The sequence below is a fragment of the Pteropus alecto genome, unplaced genomic scaffold (assembly GCF_000325575.1).
Source record: "Pteropus alecto unplaced genomic scaffold, ASM32557v1 scaffold164, whole genome shotgun sequence".
NCBI classification, from domain to species: Eukaryota; Metazoa; Chordata; class Mammalia; order Chiroptera; family Pteropodidae; genus Pteropus; species Pteropus alecto.
This window is the reverse complement of record NW_006439568.1, coordinates 16432345-16451673: the sequence shown is the minus strand read 5'-3', so window position 1 is coordinate 16451673 and position 19329 is coordinate 16432345. Positions and strand designations below refer to the sequence as shown.

At 34.1% G+C, this 19329-nt stretch overlaps 1 protein-coding gene across 4 annotated transcripts in view; it reads right to left on the bottom strand.

Annotated features, from left to right (window-relative positions):
* Positions 1-19329, bottom strand: part of ANGPT1 (angiopoietin 1) — a 232150-nt gene that overhangs the window by 60871 nt on the left and 151950 nt on the right. For 3 of the 4 annotated variants that reach the window (XM_025050144.1, XM_015593045.2, XM_025050145.1), the window contains exon 4: positions 17126-17358. In XM_025050144.1, the coding sequence (XP_024905912.1) occupies positions 17126-17358 (233 nt within the window). The remainder of the gene's footprint in view (positions 1-17125; positions 17359-19329) is intronic. The other variant, XM_006916614.3, reaches the window with a different exon arrangement.

Genomic DNA, 19329 nt, shown 5'->3' with positions numbered 1-19329 from the left:
TCCATTCTTTAATTCTTAATGAGTTTGTCTTTTCTCTGATTGGGAGTCTAAATCTCCACCATTACAATCAGCCCATTCCTCGCTGCCATTTTCTTTCTTCTGAACTTTAATATCAGAGCCAGGCTAAAGGACAGCTCAGATGGAGTTCATGGTGCTCTCCATCCACTGTCCTCTCACTTAGTTACTTCTTGCATGGGTAAATCCTGACCCGAGCAAGGGCATTTATTCAATTTCTAGATTGCAAACACTAAAGTGAGGCAGTTTAATGCCATTAAAAATGCATGTTTTCTAAACTCAGCTTTTTTCTCCATGCTGTGCAGTCAAACCCTTGGTCACTTCTAATAGACTTCCTATTACATTTCCTGAAAAATGTATTTCAAATCTTTCTGGTTTTTTTTTTTTTTTCAAGACTAAATCTCACTCTTATCTTTTCTCACTCTTTATTTACAACCTTGTTTTATGGTTTACTGTGAAGATCAAAGTCATTTGATATGTCACCTCCACCTTGTTCATCTATACTACAGAAGTTGTTTTTGCCTATCTTTTCCTCTTGCCTTTTGGGTTGACCTGTCTTAGTCTCTTTTCTACTTCTCTAATTGTCCTTTCTCTTTCATCTTCATTGGGTTCCCTGCCTCTCCTAACCTACCATATAAATGTTTACCAAGATTCTATTCTTGGATCTCATTCCTTATACATGTGTTCTTTTCGCAAATTTTCTATCATGTCTTGAAACTTCTGAGATATAAACATTTTGATACTGTGTCTTTGTTTTCCTCTTGATCTAATCTTTCCTTCCAAACCCTATTTCATTCCTTCTCTTACTAGTTCCACTATCTTCCCTCAGTTGTTGTCAGTTAAAAATTAATGAAAGCCTAAATATAAGATAAATAGAGGCTTTTTAATTTGGTTTCTCAATTAAAATCCTGCCTTCTGTCTTAGTTTAATCTATACTATATTAGTTAATTTAACAAATATTAATTGAGCATTTTCTATTTACATGACTATTCCTAGGCAATGGAGATAGAGACATAAGAAAACCACAACCTTAATGTGATTTCAATCTAATGGGAGGAAGTCCTACTATATTTGTAGGTCTTCCATGATGGCTTGTAATGGCTCTATCCATGACTAATATCTTCCATGATAGGAGAAAATCCAACTCAAGCTGGGTTAAGCAAAAAGATAATTTATTGAGTCATATAATTAAGTAATCTAAGCTAGAACTTTAGGTAATGAATGATCTGGTTTCGAACAATGTAAACAGGAATTGGTTTTTATCTTTTCTTGTCTCACTTTCTGTTGATGTTCTACCTGGTCACAAGATACTAGTAACAACTTCTAAAGCTATAATGTTATCAGTTGAAATATATCACCAAAGAGAGAAAATGTATACAATCGCTATCTTGAAGGTATGTATCAAGTGCATTGGGAGTATTCTGGAAGAATATCCTATATTTGCCAGATAGACTTGGGAAAGGCTGCCCAGAAGAGATACACCTGAAGGAATAAAACATGTAAAAGAGCTTATCTGAACTAAATTTTAAGAGCCTGGCATGCCAGTTCAAAGACTTTGCTAACACCAATATCAGCAAATAAATCTAGAAAGTGTTAGAAAGGAATCATCACTCATTCTTGTCGTTTAGCCTTATCTGTACAACCAAATCTTCATGATCTAAAAGGAAAGAATACGGACACAAGCAGGTGCATGTCTGTCTTTCACCAGCCAACATTCAGTCAATAAGCAAACTGAAACCCTGACTTCAACAGCCATTGATTCTGTCAGGCTCTTCCTTTTATTTGTCCAACCAATTTCGATCCAGATGGTATATCTACCACCAGGCTGACTTCAGGGAACAACTTTAAAAGTTGAGGCAGAGGGTCACTTCAACTCAGGTGAACCCTCAAGAGAAAACTTCCTGGAATGTAGAATTGGTAATTATGAGTCTCAGCAGACCTAATAGAAAACACAGACTGCTGTTAGCCTTCCTGCCAGAGACAATGTAAAAACCAAAGCTCTTGATCTTACTCATTTCCTAATAAGTTGCTATAAAGGAATCAATTCTCCAAACATTCTTTTTAAATCTCAGATGTGGATAATGGTTCATATCTTGCCAGTATTTAGCAGACATCAGAATGTATGTAGATCAAGTTATTGGTTTAAAGATAATCCTCATAGTACTTTTGGGCCATCATCATTAGGGAGATCATAGTATTAGGAATTGAACCTAAATTTGCGATTTTCAACACAACAGGTCACTGAAGTTAATTGTGCATATGGATGGGGGAAAAAAAAAAAGTCTTTTCTGATAAGGTGAAAACAAGGAAACGATTGGATTCTATACTCTTGAGACAGGTGTATGAGCATTTCATGGAAAGGCCATTTGCAGACACTTCCTAGAATCCTAATTTATTTTAGGACTTTTAGAAGTGAAAAAATAGCTAATTTGCATTTTAAGGGTGTGGGAAGATTAATGGAAAGTTTGCAGGCAGTATGTAACATTTCAATATTTTGTCAGTGGGTGTGAGGGTGAAGAAGACTTACAATGATTTTATAAATATATATCATATATGTGTAGCTACATAAATATATAAAATCTTTATGCTTCTAAATTGAAAATTTCATGGTTGGTATTTTATCTTATATAAAACATATGCATATAAACCTATATGTCTGTGGGTTGATATCTTAGCATGATAGTTTTTAACCTACAAAAATGGTGATTGAATATGGTTTATTCTACTATGCCACAGTATAACAAAAATGTAATATTTTTGGTTAAGTATCTAAAAGCTCCCCTTTTTAAAAATCTACTATTCCTTTTCCTCACAATCTTCCCAACCCTGGGATAAGAGAACACTCAAAAATTGTTTACCTGCTGCATTACTATTTTAATAATTTTTTTTGTGTGAAAAGGACTGTTTTACTTTCATTTAAATTCCTTATGTGTTATTATTTTGTAGATAAACTGTAAAAATTGTGACTATCCATCATCTTGGTGAAACTATAATAGTCATGATCATCATAAAATCAACTAGCATTAATTAGACACTATGTGCTCAACCCTGATTTCATATGCTAAGTATGTTTTGGGTGCTTCACTTCAGTTAAATTTTGTAAATACCTTATGAGGTAGGTTTACCGATACATTGTTTTATACATAAGAAAACTGGCTCAAAGCACAATCCAACTTCAACAAAACTTACAAGTAGTAGAACTCTTTAACTATAAAGCTAAGAATCTTAACTACTTTTTACTGGCTTCTGGAGTAAAGTCAAATCCAAATAGAAGTCCAGTGAGTCATCTGTCACAGAGTCCTCAGCAATACTTATCTCAGCTGACAAGGTCACACCCAGGACAGGCCTCAATTCTGAATGGGTACAGGCTTTTTGCTTGGAAACAGGAAGTATGGGAGAAATGACAGAAGGTGGAAATGACAAGAAAGAAGAAAAATGGAGAGATGAGGATAGAAGAGAGCCACTAGTAACAGAATGATCTGTGAGAGAGGCTGAAATTTACAGCCGCAATGTAAAACAGAACTTCGAAAGCTAGCAGAGGATTAGGAAGTAAGAGGTCCCTGAGAAGCCATATTGGATTGCATAATATCCCTACCTTAAAAATTCTGCTGACCAGGATTTAACCCATTATTTTTAGATACAGTTTTCACGAGCCTAATTTCTTGATCTCCCACCTTTGGACTATCTACTAGGAAGGGCTGGTGAGGGAGGTTAGAGTAGGCATATGTGTGTGTTTGTGTGAGTGCATGTTGGTGTTCAATATTGGAATCAGGCATGAAAATAACAAAAATTTCATAATTAAAAGATTTTATGTGTATGAAAAAGGACAGCAAAATTTTAAAAGTAGGCAAAAATAAGAAATGATAATAATTTGGACAGTATATAATATAAAGGACTAATTATATACTTTCGCAAAGTCATCATGTTATTATTATGATGCATACTGATTCATGCCAATGATAAATTAAATTTTATTAAGTTTCAATTTTATACAATCTTGTTAGGAGAAAAAAAGAGGTGAGGATAAAAAACAATGCAGAAAATTTACCATCACGATTTTTTAATTTTCTTAAAATTGTACTACTTTTAAAGAGATACATTTGACTATATTAAACATTATGTTTAATTTTAGATTTTATAAATATATATTTTTAATAATACTTAGATATGTGCATAAGGTACATAAATTGTTAAATCTATGTAGACATTAAAGTACCTATGGCGTTCATAGGTGGATTGCTAATTTTATGGTACTTTTTTAAGTATGGAATAATGAACCTTCGAGTAATTCTATATATTTCTACTTTAGTTTGATTAGTGTATTTAAATAAATTTTCTAATGCACCTCTAATGTGAAATAACTCACATATATAACTGAATGTGTATTCAATGCATGTAACACTTAAAGTAACTAAGAATGAAAAAAAAAAACACTGAAAGTTGAAAATGGATTTTTACACAACTTTTGTTTAATCGAGATAAGAATGAAAAAAAAAAAAAAAACACTGAAAGTTGAAAATGGATTTATACACAACTTTTGTTTAATCGAATGATTATTTTTTATAAAATCATTTCTGTGTTTTCCTTTCAGCCACCCTGATGGGCAGTTATGAGTGCAGCATGACCCTTGCCATTTGTCAGAAGGTCATTTCATTAACAAATATATTTCAGGTGTTTCATGTGTGTTAATTTCCCATGTAATGTTTTTGGCATGACTGGAATATATTGATTCTGAACAAAAGATTTCCTATGCATGTGGGAAAGCTTAAAGGGCATCTTTTGTGCTCTATTATGAGTAGACAAATTGATTTCAGCAAAAGCCATCAAAAATGGAATGAAAGTCTTTGGGCAATGCTGTAAACATAGAAAGTAGTTGCCAAATGCTTTTGAAAACTGACACCCACCCACACACAAAAAAGCACACTTTGAAGTTTTAAATAAATAAAAGCTGACTGTCACCATAGGTATGTAACTTTGTTTCTTACTCCTGTGGTGAAATATACTTGAAAAACAGTACTTGACTACTGGCTGGGATTCTACGTGGGGTTCTGTTCTGAACTTAGGGCTTCCTCAGTCATTATGAATGATACAAAACCAAGAGAAGATATTGAATTATTGATGAGAGTTCTAAAATGTGTGGGTTTGTCTAGGCCACCAGGCAAAGTCTAAGGTGTGTGGTACTTTTATGTTAAGCAACCTGGCAGCAGCTTTAAAAGTGGAACTCAGATATCCTGATTCCTGTTCCTTCTAAACCATCATACCGTGACCTCTAGATGGCTTATGTCATAGCTGTCCCAATACACTGGCGAAGAGACTGTTTCAAACTAAGTCTTGGTTCTAAGGGCATGGGCTGGATTAATTATGGTTGCTATTCGGTTTATTTGTGCATGTAAGTAAGTGTGTATATGAGGCTGAAACAACCAGCAAAACCTTCCATTAGAACTAAGTCTCCATCAGAGATTAAACTCAAAGTTCAAATTCACTGTTCTAAAGGAACTCATGCTAATTGTGAAAAGAGAATGTTCACACCCAAAATTAATTATAAGTATAGAAAAGGACACAATAAAATTCAAAGAGATTTGACTTAATTGACATTACATTTACTAATTTAACTTCATCATAAATTCATTAAAAAGATAGGTTATTCTTGGCAGGTTGTATATCAACATGATTTGTTACCGAAGTTGGCCCCACTCAGAATGTGAACACCCAAGCCAGTGGTAGGAAGAAATTCCAGCGTACTTAGAATTAGTTATGATGTTTGTATTATTTAGTTGATAATAAATGATGAACTTCCACAGGAAATTAAAAATGTTTTATTTTAATCGATAGTTTTAAAGGTTCTTTGCAATTGCTTTTTAGAAAAATCTTATGGTAAAAAAAATCAACATTTTGTTTATATGTATTTAAACCTAATTGTACAGTTGCAACATTTCTCAGGTTTTATTTCATTTTTCTTCCTTTTTAAAGCATAAAAATTTCATGACGGTTTCAGTCTATGGTTAACATGATACATATGTACTGAATGATGTTAATAAAAATTTTTTTACTTACTTTCTTTCTGAGTAATTATAGGTATTATTTGGCTCAGTGTAAAGTACCATAGTTTATCTATAACTAATGTCCAATGTCCCATTACATCCCTGGACTTAGAAAATATCTGTTGAATTTGACTTGAGTGTAGATAAGTCCAGGAAATGACATGAAGTTCTATTCAAAATATTTCGTGCTTTTCTGCTTTAGCCAACCAGGCCGCGAAAGAACAAGAGTAGAAGAACTGTGGTTAACTCATAGTAATGTTGGAACATCAAGGCAACACATTTTTTTGTGGCCTTTCACCCTGGTAACTTCTAGGCCCAGCTGGAACTGGGAGATATCCCTTTTCAGATAGTCTAGTTTCTAAAGTTGAAACTCTAATTCCAAAAGAGAATTAACCACAAAATTTCAAATCACCCCCAAAAGATGTGGTTTAGAAATAGTTCATGGGAGAGGTCAAGGACTGTATTATTTTTTATTTTGTTATCATTAGTTTGGCTATCCGCTATTCACACGATTTTTTTTTTTTTTTTTTTTTTACAGAAATTGCAACTTTTTGAAAGGCAGATAACATGCTCCATCAAAAAGGAGAAATATACCATTTCCAAAAATAAACAGTCACTTTCCCGTTAAGCCATTGGGTTTTATGAAAGGAAGTGCTAGAAAGTATGGTTCATTTTAAGGAAATTGAAAATGTTTGACATATAATTTTCTGTCAAGATAAAGCATTCCCCTCATTAAAGGGAACAAGTGCTCACTGTTGTGTTCAGCAGATGACTTCTTCTGCTTTTCTTTCTTTTTTTTTCTCTACCTAATATTAAATTGTGCATTTCACGTAGTCAGTGAGAAATCAAATGTTTTACTCAGTCAATGAAAATGATATTTTCTATTTTTATCAATGTTTATATGAGTGACATTCAAAAGTTTTAATTTCCTCTCATTGCTTGTGATGTTTTTAGAGTCATTCTTAACTCAAGGGACTTGCAGGAGTTCAAACTATCTTATCCATTAACTGAATGATTTACTTCACAAACTCAATAGACACTGCACAGGAGGTAAATTCCTTTCAGATGGTAGAATTATTCTGCGAACAGAGCCAAATGTCTCCTCAGCACTGGGAAGGAAGCACATGCCTCATTTCCCCTTTTCAGAAGGCCAGAGGACCGAAAATAATGATCAAACGTTCCATACCACTGCAATCAGCCTCCGGGAAAGACACTTTCGACTTAAAAATTTGTAGTATCAGTCATTATGTCTCTCATATGATACGAAAGAAGTTTTTAAAATAAAATTCATGAGACACTCCTTATGATTTGAAATTTGAACTTCAGCATAGGGAATGAAGTATATAAACATGGTCATGTCTCAGCATCTATTTTTGTTTCTTTAGTCTTGGTGTCTCTCTATACAAAACTGTTATCTGTCCTTTCACATTCAAGCTTCTAGGATGTAGGTGAACAGTATTTTCTGCTTTTACTTCTTCTGACTCATCCTAGTCTTCAACCTACACAACTGAGCCATACACTTTACCCAAATTCTCTCCACAGAAGGTCACATCCCAGTTCCAAAATTCACTTTTAAGTCGGTTTTTTTACTTGGACTTTCTGCTTATTTGCCACTAAAATAAGACCTTTTGAGACAGTTTTTCTCTCCCTGCCATACAATAATCACTTCTAATTTATCTCCCTAATTCTGTTTCTTTTTGGTCTCCTTTTATTTTATTTTATTTTATTTTTAGTTTCAAGTATACTACATTGGTTAGACGTTTATATAGTTTATAAAATTATCCCTCTAATTGCTCTTTCTCTCCTGTGGCTCTCCATTTAGCCATTACATTAATGCTGACTGCATTCCCTGTGCTATGCTCCCCATCCTTATGACCATCTATCAACTACTAATTTGTACTTCTTTAACCCTTCACCCTGTCTCTTAAAGAACTCCCAAATATTTCTGCCTTTATTTTACATTCTTATTATTTTAATGAGTTAATAATCTTAGCATGTAATTTCTCTGAAATTATACATAAACTTATGCCTGGATAGTTGCACTAAGTGGGAAAGAAAGTCAGCTATTTTTTATCGAATTCTCAAATGGCTCTGTAATCTCTGACTCTGCTTGTCACATGATTGAGTCATTGCTTTGTACACACCGTCATTGATTAATTTCTTCCATGGCTTTACCACCTATCTCCTCTGAAGACAATATAATTTATATGGTCATCCACATTTCGCTCCTGAATTTCAGATTCCTTTTCTGAAATTGCAGATTTTAATTGTCCCACAGTCACCTCAGTCAATATACTCCAAACTAAACTCATTATCTTTCCCCAATAAATCTGTTTCTCTCATATATTGATGATTTTTAGGGAATGTTGTCAATATTCCCTCAGTTACTCAACCCCCCAAAATTGTAAGTTATATTTGATTCTAATTCTAATAAATCATTATTTCTCATTATTTCTAATGCTTTGTTCAAAAAATTTCCCCTTTACCTGCCTTTCCATGCTTCCCTGTATGATCCTGGTCTCATTATTTCTCTCCGAGGAGATCCTTCTGAGAATCTGATGAAAACCACTATCAACCCTATCTTTCCTCCCCATCATAGCACAGTGGATAATGTACAGATTCTAAAACGAGACTCTCTGGGCTCAAATCTCAGATTGCTTACTTCCTAACAGTATGATATTTCGAAATTATTTACCTTTCTGTGCTTAGTTTCCTAACGTGTCATATAAGGTTAGTAATAGCACCCAGCTTATAAAGTTGTTACTAGAATTAAATGAGTTAGTATACCCAAACGGCTCAAAAGATTGGCTTGTACTCTCTATTTTTTTAATATTTTAAAAAGAGCAAAAACACCCACTTGGTCCCTCTGCTTCCAGCTTGTCAACTTTTCAATACATTCTTACATTGTGACTGAGGAAATTTTTCTACAATGCACATGTCATCATTGTCTTTATATATTTACAATAAGTCCTTATTGCTGTCAGGAAGAAAAAAAAAACAACACCTTCCTCAATCTCCCTTAGTGTACTTCCTTAACTTCAACTTTCACTGTTATACTCCCTTTGATTCTGAGATTTAGGCTATATACCTCTCAAAGCCCACTCTACTCCTGTAACTCCTGGCAATTTTATATGTTGTTTCAGCTCTGAGTATCCTGTATTTTCTTAATTTTGAAGACTTAGTTGTTATCTTCCCAATAAAGCCATCCTGCCTACCTTTTAATCCTGAATCGACCTTTTCCAGCTCTGTAACCTTGGGCAAACTACTCAAGTTCCCTGTGAAATTTTAAAATTGGGCCAACCATAGTAGTTTCCTCATACTTTTGTTGTGAGGACTAAGTTAATAAATACACATAAAGCTTAAGCAATGCCTGAATAATAAGAATTCGACAAAATCCTTAAGACTCTTCAGATGCTGGATTTTGCCCTCATCCTTCTGTCTCTGCCATGATTTTAATTTTTCTCCAGTGTCTTTTGCTTGTGTCCTGTTACCCTGGCCTCACTTCCAGCAAACAGTTATGAAATATAACTGTTTGTTTACCTTTCTCCCTACCAAACTAGTTTCCTTGAATCCAAAGACTGAATTACATCTTCTCTCTTCCCAGTGTTCTCAACAGTATCTAGCATATTATAGGAACTCAGAAAATATTTGTTAAATGAAAATAGATGAATACCCTTATCCCCAGAAGGGAATCTGAAACAGAACAGTTGTATAACTTTGTTTTGAATGAACAGATAAATTTATGAATCATATCTTGGTATAGCAGGAGTATGCTCCAAACTGATTTGGACAGTAAGATAATCAGACCAGGTAATTTTATGATGGAGTCTAAATACAATTTTCTTTTTTCTTTTTTTCATGCTTTGTTATTAATTAAATTTGTGATCACATAGTATGACATTTGCCTTGTGTGTGTTCAACATAGGTGATGATGTTTTAATCATATCTGAACATAGATGACTGGTGAATAGTTGATAGTCATTATCCTCCTCCAAAGAAGTCTAAACCTAGTTTCCATGTCATTATGAATGTAAACTATTTAATTCCCACATTAACTATGAAGTGCCAAAAGCATGAAGCAATCAGCTAAGCTTTGACACTATGATAACACTGAGGGCAATATTTCTTTAGTAGATAATGTTTCTAAGAATAAATGTGACCAAATGTTTATAGTCAAAGTTTAGAAAAAAATAAATACATTACCCGAAGTCTCACAAAGCAGACACAATTTAGTTTTGTCTATTTGGAACAAGACAAGGTTTGGTGAATTATTTTAGAAAAAGTGTATCTTAATTGTACTTAGGTTAAATATATCTCATGACATAGACGTTTTGGTAAGAAAAATTCTGTGAAACTAAAAGATACTCCCTGCATGCAAAAATAGATTTATAGTTCCTGGATCGAACACGTTTGGGGAAGGGATAAGTTTCTAGCCAACACTTCCTAGGAATGCTTTTATCATATAACTTTAGTGAGTTATAAGCACTTCAGCAAGCATAAAAATAGAAATAACTACAATTTTTAAGCATTTATAGTCATGCATCACTTAATTTGTGAGAAATGATTCCTTTGGAGATTTCATCGTTGTGCGAACATCAGACAGTGCACTTGCACAAGCCTAGGTGGTACAGCCTATTGTTCCCAGGTTACACACCCATACAGCACGTTACTGTAGTGAATACCATAAGCAATTATAACACATGGTAAGTATTCATGTATCTAAACATAGAAAAGGTACAGTTAAAATATGTTATAAAAGATTTAAAACAATATACCTGCATAGGTTGTGCGAACATCAGACAGTGCACTTGCACAAGCCTAGGTGGTACAGCCTATTGTTCCCAGGTTACACACCCATACAGCACGTTACTGTAGTGAATACCATAAGCAATTATAACACATGGTAAGTATTCATGTATCTAAACATAGAAAAGGTACAGTTAAAATATGGTGTAAAAGATTTAAAACAATATACCTGCATAGAGAACTTACCATGAATGGAGCTTGCAGGACTGGAAGTTATTCTAAGTGAGTCATGTGAAGGCCTAAGACCTTACCGTACACTATTGTAGACTTTATAAACACTGTACATTTAGGCTACTCTAAATTTATAAAAAAATATTTTTCTCTCTTCAATAATAAATTAACCTTAGCTTACTGTAAATTTTTTATTTTATAAACTTAAATTTCTCTTAACTTTTCAACTCTTTTGTAGTAACACTTAGCTAAAAACACAAACACATTGTACAACTGCACAAAAATATTTTCTTTATATTATTATTCTATAAGTTTTTTTCCTATTTTTAAAGTTTTTTTATATTTAATTTTTTTGTTGTTGTTGTTAAAAACAAAAAGAAACAAGCACATCTAGGTCTACACAAGGCCAGGATCATCAATATCACTGTCTTTCACCGCCACATCTTGTCTCGCTGAAAGATCTTCAGGGTCAATAACAGTCACGGAGCTGTCATCTCCTGTAATAACAATGCCTTCTTCTGGAATGCCTCCTGAAGGAACTGTCTAAGGCTCTTTTTGAGGAGGTGTCAGTCTTTTCAGAAATATGTCCAAGATTGTTTGCTCGATTTGTTTCTTATTTTCATCATAGGTTTGCTTGTAAACAGGTAATGCTCCATGAACATTCCTTCCTATCAATAAAAACCTCTTGGTGTTGGGGTCCATTTTTTCACACTTTTTAAGAAGCTTGTTGAGCTTCTGCTAAAATCTTCACTGAATTTTCTTGGAGGTTCTTCTTTATCTTCTCTTGTAGTTTCCTTTTCTCTTGCTTTTTTCTCAGCTATGTGTTTCTGTTCCAGTTCCACTAGCTCCTCTTGGTCAATTCCTCAGAACCACCTTTAGGAGCTCCTCAATGTCATCCTCATCCATACCCAGGTTAAAGTGTTCACCATCTCAACCACAGCCTTATTGATTTTTGCAACCTCCTCATCTGTGGCAAATCCTTTGAAGTCATGGACAAACCTTTTGAGTGTCTTCTTCCAGATGCCGTTCATACACTCTTTGATGACACCACTCCAAGCCTAAGTAAGGTTCTTGATCCAGTCATAGATGTAGTAATCTGCATCACTGTCTTCTCAGTGTCTTCCTCAGTTGCAGCAATAGCCTGAGTAAAAGATCTCCTCATCTAGTGGACCTTAAAAGCTACTATAACTTCTTTATCCATTGATTGGATCAAAGAGGTGGTATTTAGAGGGAGAAAAACCACTTTGATATTGAGATAAGGATCACCGATAAAAGGAGAATATCGAGAAGCATTGTCAACAATTAGCACAATCTTGAAGAGTATGTTATTCTCCAAGCAGTACTCCTCCATTTCTCTGGAATAGCAATTCAAGAGGACATTTTGCAAGAGGAACTAGGTTATCCATGACTTGTTATTGCTCCTATACTACCCCAGCAGTGTGTGCTTATTGATATACTTGAAGGCCTGGGGTTCTCACCGTGCCTAATCACAAAGGGTATCAATTTGTAGCCTGCAACATTGCCCCCAAGCAAGATTTTATCCTGTCCTTAAAAGCCTTGAAACCTGGCATTGATTTGCCCTCCTTATAGATGAAGGTCCTTTTAGACATCCATTTCCAGAATAGGGAAGTTTCATCCATATCGAATCTTTGCTCTGGCAAGTACTTTTCCTCCACAATCAGCTTATCTGGAATTCCCAAACATTCTTCAGCTGCTTTCACACTTCACTCATAGACTCACAACTTACTTTCACATTATGTAATGAATAACAAGTCTTGAATTGTTTAAACCACCCAGACCTAGCAATAAATTCAACATCATAGTCAGCTCCAGGCTTTTCTTTCAACAAACTTTTTTGCTTTGGCCATGATCATCATGGTGCTTAAAGAGATACACTTCTGTGTCTGGTTTTCAATCTGGGTCATTACAAGTTTCCCCATGTCTGATGTAGGCCCTTCTTAAATTTTTGTTAGTCTTATTGCCTTCAGTGAAGCAGATCCTTCTTTAGCTTCTATCACTTTGTTCTCATCCTTCAAGATTGTAGCTATGAAGAAATGTGACATGTGTGACTGGTGAGCAATGACCATCACCAACTTTCTACCTTTGTAGTCTATATTCACTTTTAATTTCATTTCTATGTCAATCACTCACTGTGGCCTCTTATTGGCAACACTGGCAGTGGATTTTGTATGCTTAGAGGCTATGATGAACAAAAGGACACTAGATTAAATCAAGCACAAAATAAAATGATGCGATCAAGAGATGTATGAGGTTGCTGTCAGGGTAATACAGCTTACTCTTTTACAGAAGCAAAACATTTTTTTTTATAAGTGTCAGTGGATTTTGTATGCTTAGAGGCTATGATGAACAAAAGGACACTAGATTAAATCAAGCACAAAATAAAATGATGCGATCAAGAGATGTATGAGGTTGCTGTCAGGGTAATACAGCTTACTCTTTTACAGAAGCAAAACTTTTTTTTATAAGTGGAAAGAGTATACTCTAAAATAATGACAAAAGTATAGTATAGTAAACACATAAACCAGTAACATAGTAATTTATTACCATTATTAAGTATCGTGTACTATACATAATTGTACGTGCTTTACATAACTGGCAGCACGGTAGGTTTGTTTGCACCAGCATCACCACAAACACATGAGTAACATGTTGCGCTTTGACAATGCCATGGCTATGATGCCATTAAGCAATAGGAATTTTTCAGGTCCATTATAATCTTATAGGACTATCTTCATAAATACAGTCCATTGTTGAAACGTCACTGAGCATCACATAATTGAGGCACTATTTATAGATAGACAGTGTTTATACAAACCTCTTTTGGTTACTATGAATTCATTGGTTATGTATTATCATCCCATTTTAGAGATAATAAAACTGAGACTAAAAGAAGGTGCTTGGATGACAACAAGCAGACACTCTAAAGCAGCGGTCCCCAACCTTTTTGACACTAGGGACCATTGCTCCTATGAGAATCTAAGGCCTGATGATCTGAGGTGGAGCTGAGGTTGTGATGCTAGCGCTGGGGAGCAACTGCAAATACAGATGAAGCTTTGCTGGCTCACCCGCTGCTCACCTGCTATGCGGCGGTTCTTAACAGGCCACAGACTGGTACTGGCCCGGGGGTTGGGGATCCCTGCTCTAGAGCATTGTATTCAGACGTTTTGCGTGAAAGACATTTTACTTATAGATAACACTTAACCAATCTGTATTTAACTGAATCTCATCACTTGGAGAGGAAGGAACTTGGAGAGGAAGGAACTAAAGTTTAATAAGTCAACTGTGTCATGTGCTCATTGCTTTTACATGTAGTATTTAATTTAATCCTTTCTTTATTACTGTGAAGTAGACCAATTATCTTTACTTTATAAATGATGAAACAGATTCATAAAGGTTAAATTAGTTGCCAAGGATAGAGAAAAGTAAAAAATTAAAAAAAAAAAAATTCCTTGCCTTGTATTATATTCAAGCTGTCTCTATAAATAACTGAGTCAAATTAGAACTAGGGGACCCTTAATTAAAATTTTTGGCTTTTTGCATGATAACACAGTTCATGATGTTCTTGGAAAAATTTTCAGAAGACTACTCTTTGAGTTTTTAAAATATACATTTTTGGAAAATTTATGCATTTATTACTTTAGGCATACTTATATATATTTAAATTTAAAAGTAGAATATTTACATATAATCCTTTGATAAATACTAAATCCGCTTGATAAGTGAATTTTGGGTCATAAAAGTAAGGAAAAGTTTTACTTATGTGTTTTAGAATTAGAATGAAATAAAAGTTAATTTTAGTAACCGATATTTAGGCAGTATTATGCTGTTAATCATTTAAAATTTTAAATTCGCCATTGTTAAAGATGATGGTGCCAGTGAAAATGAAAATATACAGAGAATTAAAATTTTGCTGGAAACTTTAGTGAGAGACACTTTTCATTTTTTTGTCTCTTGTGGGTCCTTAAATGACCAAATACTTAGTTAGAATACTTAACTGTGGAATTATAGAAAATAAAAAGGTTAACAAGAAGCAAATAAAAATCTATGGTTATGAGAGCACAGAACCCATTGAAAAATAGAGTAATAAGCTTATATTAGGATCACAAGTCCTATAGTTAAATCGAGATTGATTTTAAGATTGTATCATTAAAAGGAAAATAAATACATAGAGGCCTGAAGTATTAGACAATTTCTGTCTCTAGTAGTATATTATTTATTAACGTTATATCATAGAATACACAGTTACTTTTCTCATACTCTGATTGTATGTTATGGGTAGCATCTATCAGAAGTGCCACTGTAATTGTTCAATAAATGTTTCTCAAATTGAACAGATGTTTGCTTGCCTTATGTTGTATCCAAACTCCAAACCTAGCCAGGAATTTTATTTTTGAAGTCATCCCCCAGTTTCTAAAAGTTTAAAGACACATTCATTAGACAAATACGTAGAAAAGAAGTGAAATTATGATAAGTAGGCAGACATTTGAGCTCTGTGAGAATCACCAGGGCTTGATATTTCTAACATCAGGGAAAAAAAAACAGAACTACTTAACTCCATGTGCTTTAAGTCTCAAGATGATAAGAAAAATATGTTTTCAATCTTTGCCCAAATGTATTCAGTTCGATATGAGAATAGATATGTCTCATATTAATACTTAATTTCTGAATACTCATGAGCTCTATTAAAATTCTCTGGCAAAATCCTACCAATATTTCTTTCCAGTAGACTCTAACTCAGGTTTTGGCAGGCTCTGACTGATTAGCAGGTTTTTTCTTTCCCAATCACATTTCTGAGCACACCCAAATAGAGCTATGGGAACTCACTGTTTAAAAAAATACTCTTTACAAAGAATATTAAGGGCTTGTTTAGACTATGTAAAGGAGGTATAACTCAAGGTAATGGAGTGTAATAGAGAAATGGGAAATGTCTGGAAAACAAGATCACTTAATATAGAGTTATCCTCTCTATTCATATCTATACATGAAAGTATGGAATTGAGCTAACTTTTCATATAGTTCAAGTCCATCACTAAATTAAAGAAGCCACCACTTTATATATATATATATATTGCATATGTACACAACCATTACATGAATGGTCACATAAGCCACATCATAACTTTCAGATGTAAGTGGTGTTCTCTTTCACTCATCACCATTTACCATTCCATCTTCACTCAGAGAATGGCTGATAAGCAAGCAGAACTATAGCAGATGACCTTATGCTATAAACTTTGAAGAGCTCTCCTGAGGCTCAGGAGAAGTTCTACTTGAAGCAGATAAATACACACAGAGGAACTCATTCAATAATTCTTGGGTAGATGGATGGACATAGATGGATGTCTTCTAAAGAGACACAGGCCTGTAATATTTCCAATGGTTAAATAGCTCCTGATATTCTAATGATATTAAACATTTATATTTCCACTGTCGCAAAGACACCCTGGAATAAATATGCCTAGATACCTTGGTTAGGTCTCCACAAAGAACTGAACATAAATGATAAAGACTTTATAAAGTTTTCAGTCTTAATAAATTCTTAATCAAGACTTTTAATAACAAAAATGCTTTACCCCTCATAAAAGTTAATGAGAACATCAATTATCTCCTTTTCTCTGTAGGAAAATCTTCCCTCTCCCCACTCTACAAAAGGAACAGTTAGTACTAGTTTTAAACTGAGAACCCTCTTGAAACTCTGTCACTCTGAGTCAATTTTAACCCTGGCTGATTCCAGTCCTATATAATTAAATGTCTAACACTGTAACAGCAAATATTTGTCTATAATAGTATCATAAATTATATCTAAGGCTAAATAAACCAAGAAAGAAAGAAGGAACTAGGTTTTTAAGAAAGATATTGTAAATTCACAAATTTAATCTTATGAATACACGCTCTGGAGTTAAAAATATGAGAAAATTGTCATTGCAAATTTCATGAGATGCTTCTAAGAATAAAGCTCTTTTGCTGCTTTTACACAGCAATAAATGCAACATATAAAGTTATATTGAATATTTTATTGTTCTATATTAAATAAAATATTTACTATCCCAAAGTGAGAAGGAAATTCTTACCACCTTCTTTAGTGCAAAGGTTGACGAGGTTGTGTACTGTGTCCATCAGCTCCAGCTGTTGCTTCTGAAGGACACTGTTGTTGGTGGTGGCTCTGTTCAACTGTTTCTCTAGTTCCTGAATTATGTACGTTTGACGAGTAACCAAGCCTTGAAGATTCTCTTTCTCTTCCTTTAAGGCATCCAACTCTTCCTTGTGCTTTCCCTCCATTTCTAAGATTTTATGTTCTAATAAACTATAGGAAATAAAGATAAGATTTAGTTTTTAGAATGCTATACGAAAAAAAAATGTGATTTAACTATTTCCTGAGCTTATTTAAAGTTAGAAATTTTAATTAGATATTTCACCAAAGAAATATTTTATAAGTAAGAAACTAAGAAATATATATATATATATAAATATGTATATAGAGTTACATATATAACACATCAAATGAAGAAATATTAAACCAGTTGTTGTCAGAGTAATGTTTGTTTCCTAAGTATAATTTATATCCTGAGGTGTACCTTCTATCCAGGGTAGCTGACTTGGATCTAAACAATTACAATCTGGAGAAGTTACAATATAAATTTCATTAAGGAAATAGGTCCAATAAGAAATAGAATAGTTTAGGAAAAAAAGTTTGAACAAAATATAGAAACTATTTTTTATTTACTTTGTTTATTGGGGATTCTCAATGTATTAACAGTGATTAAATTTCATAGTAGGTCTGTGGATTCAAGGAATAATATATTAATGCAGAAAGCACAGGACCAGAAAATAAGCTGTGTGAAATCACAATTAGGTTTCTCGAGATTTTTGATGCCTGCTCTAGTATCATAACCAATAGCCTACTTTATCTCTAAGCTAAAAGAGATAAAGCTTCAGAATGAGGCCTAAGGGCACCACAAATTCCCAAACCACTGCATAAATGGTTCCAAAAAGGAAGACCTCGGGCTGGTGTTGTGGTCTTATAAAAGTACTTGGGTTGCTTTGCTCAGGATGATAGTCTTCAGCTGAGAACCTTCCTTCTCTCAGAACTCTTCAAAGGATACTCCCCTTGCATATTACACATTAATGATGATAGTTAATGCAGAGGCACTCTTGGATCCTAGCAACTGACTGGAAATAAAAAGCATTTACATTTTATAGAGTGTATAATGTATTAGTATTCCTCAGAGGAAAGCCTTATTCAGTTTTCTCAGTTCCATTTTCAGAAGGTTCGACCAGTCCTTAGTTTATAAGGTGTTATTCAAATGTAACGTACCATATTGGGCACTTAATTTACCTTGGAGAAATGTAGCACTGAATCATTTCTATAAGTTTTCATAAAATAAGACACTAGGGAGTTTTAAAATGTAATACTTAAATCATAAAACAGAGCACATTTGAAGAGCCAAATTTTCCAATTCCATGTACTGGGAGATGAGCTGAAATATTTGATTGTCTTTTACACGGATTAAGAAGTGTGGAAAGAACTGCTCAGGGGCATTCCAGATCTTTGCCATCAAACCTGTCCTTTAAGAGAATGTGGCCCAGAATATGGCAGGAAAGTTGCCTGTTGAACCAGGCCTGAAAAACACTGGGATGCTTTTGTGTATAAGACCCTATTAATTTACAAACACCTTTGTAACATGCCCAGATTCACATAAGAAAATTTCACATTAAGGCCTGTTAGGGGCACCTGTATGGCTCTGAAAGATAAGAAAAGCCATGCTTCTATTTTGAGTTGCTTTTATCCTACAGGACACCAATAGCGAAGGAGCCCTGCCCTGGCTAATCCTAAGCAAATTCAATTAGGACAGATCTTGAGTATAGTTATTCGGGGATGATGTGATGGTCATTGATATTTTTAAAATGTTTTTTGGAAATAAAAAACTTAGGCCAAGAAGTCATTGTAAGATGAAAGACAGTATCTCTAAGGAAAAGTACGATTCATAGTCTTAGTATTTTCTTCTTTGCTAATAACTTGCTGTTAGAGAACCTGACAGTTAAAAAACAAAATAAAACAAAACAAAAAAACTCTTCTCTATTGGTTAAAAAGTTCATCCCACCCACTGGTTGAGTGATTATTGTACCTCTGTGGATGTCAGAGAAGGTTTTCTTTGTGCCCATTAATTTTTGGCCTTCAGATCTGAGAATTAACCACAACCAATCCTTAGAGCATTCTGTTTACTCTTTACCATTTTTGTTTCTCCTATGATAATGATCAGATGTAAGACACCCA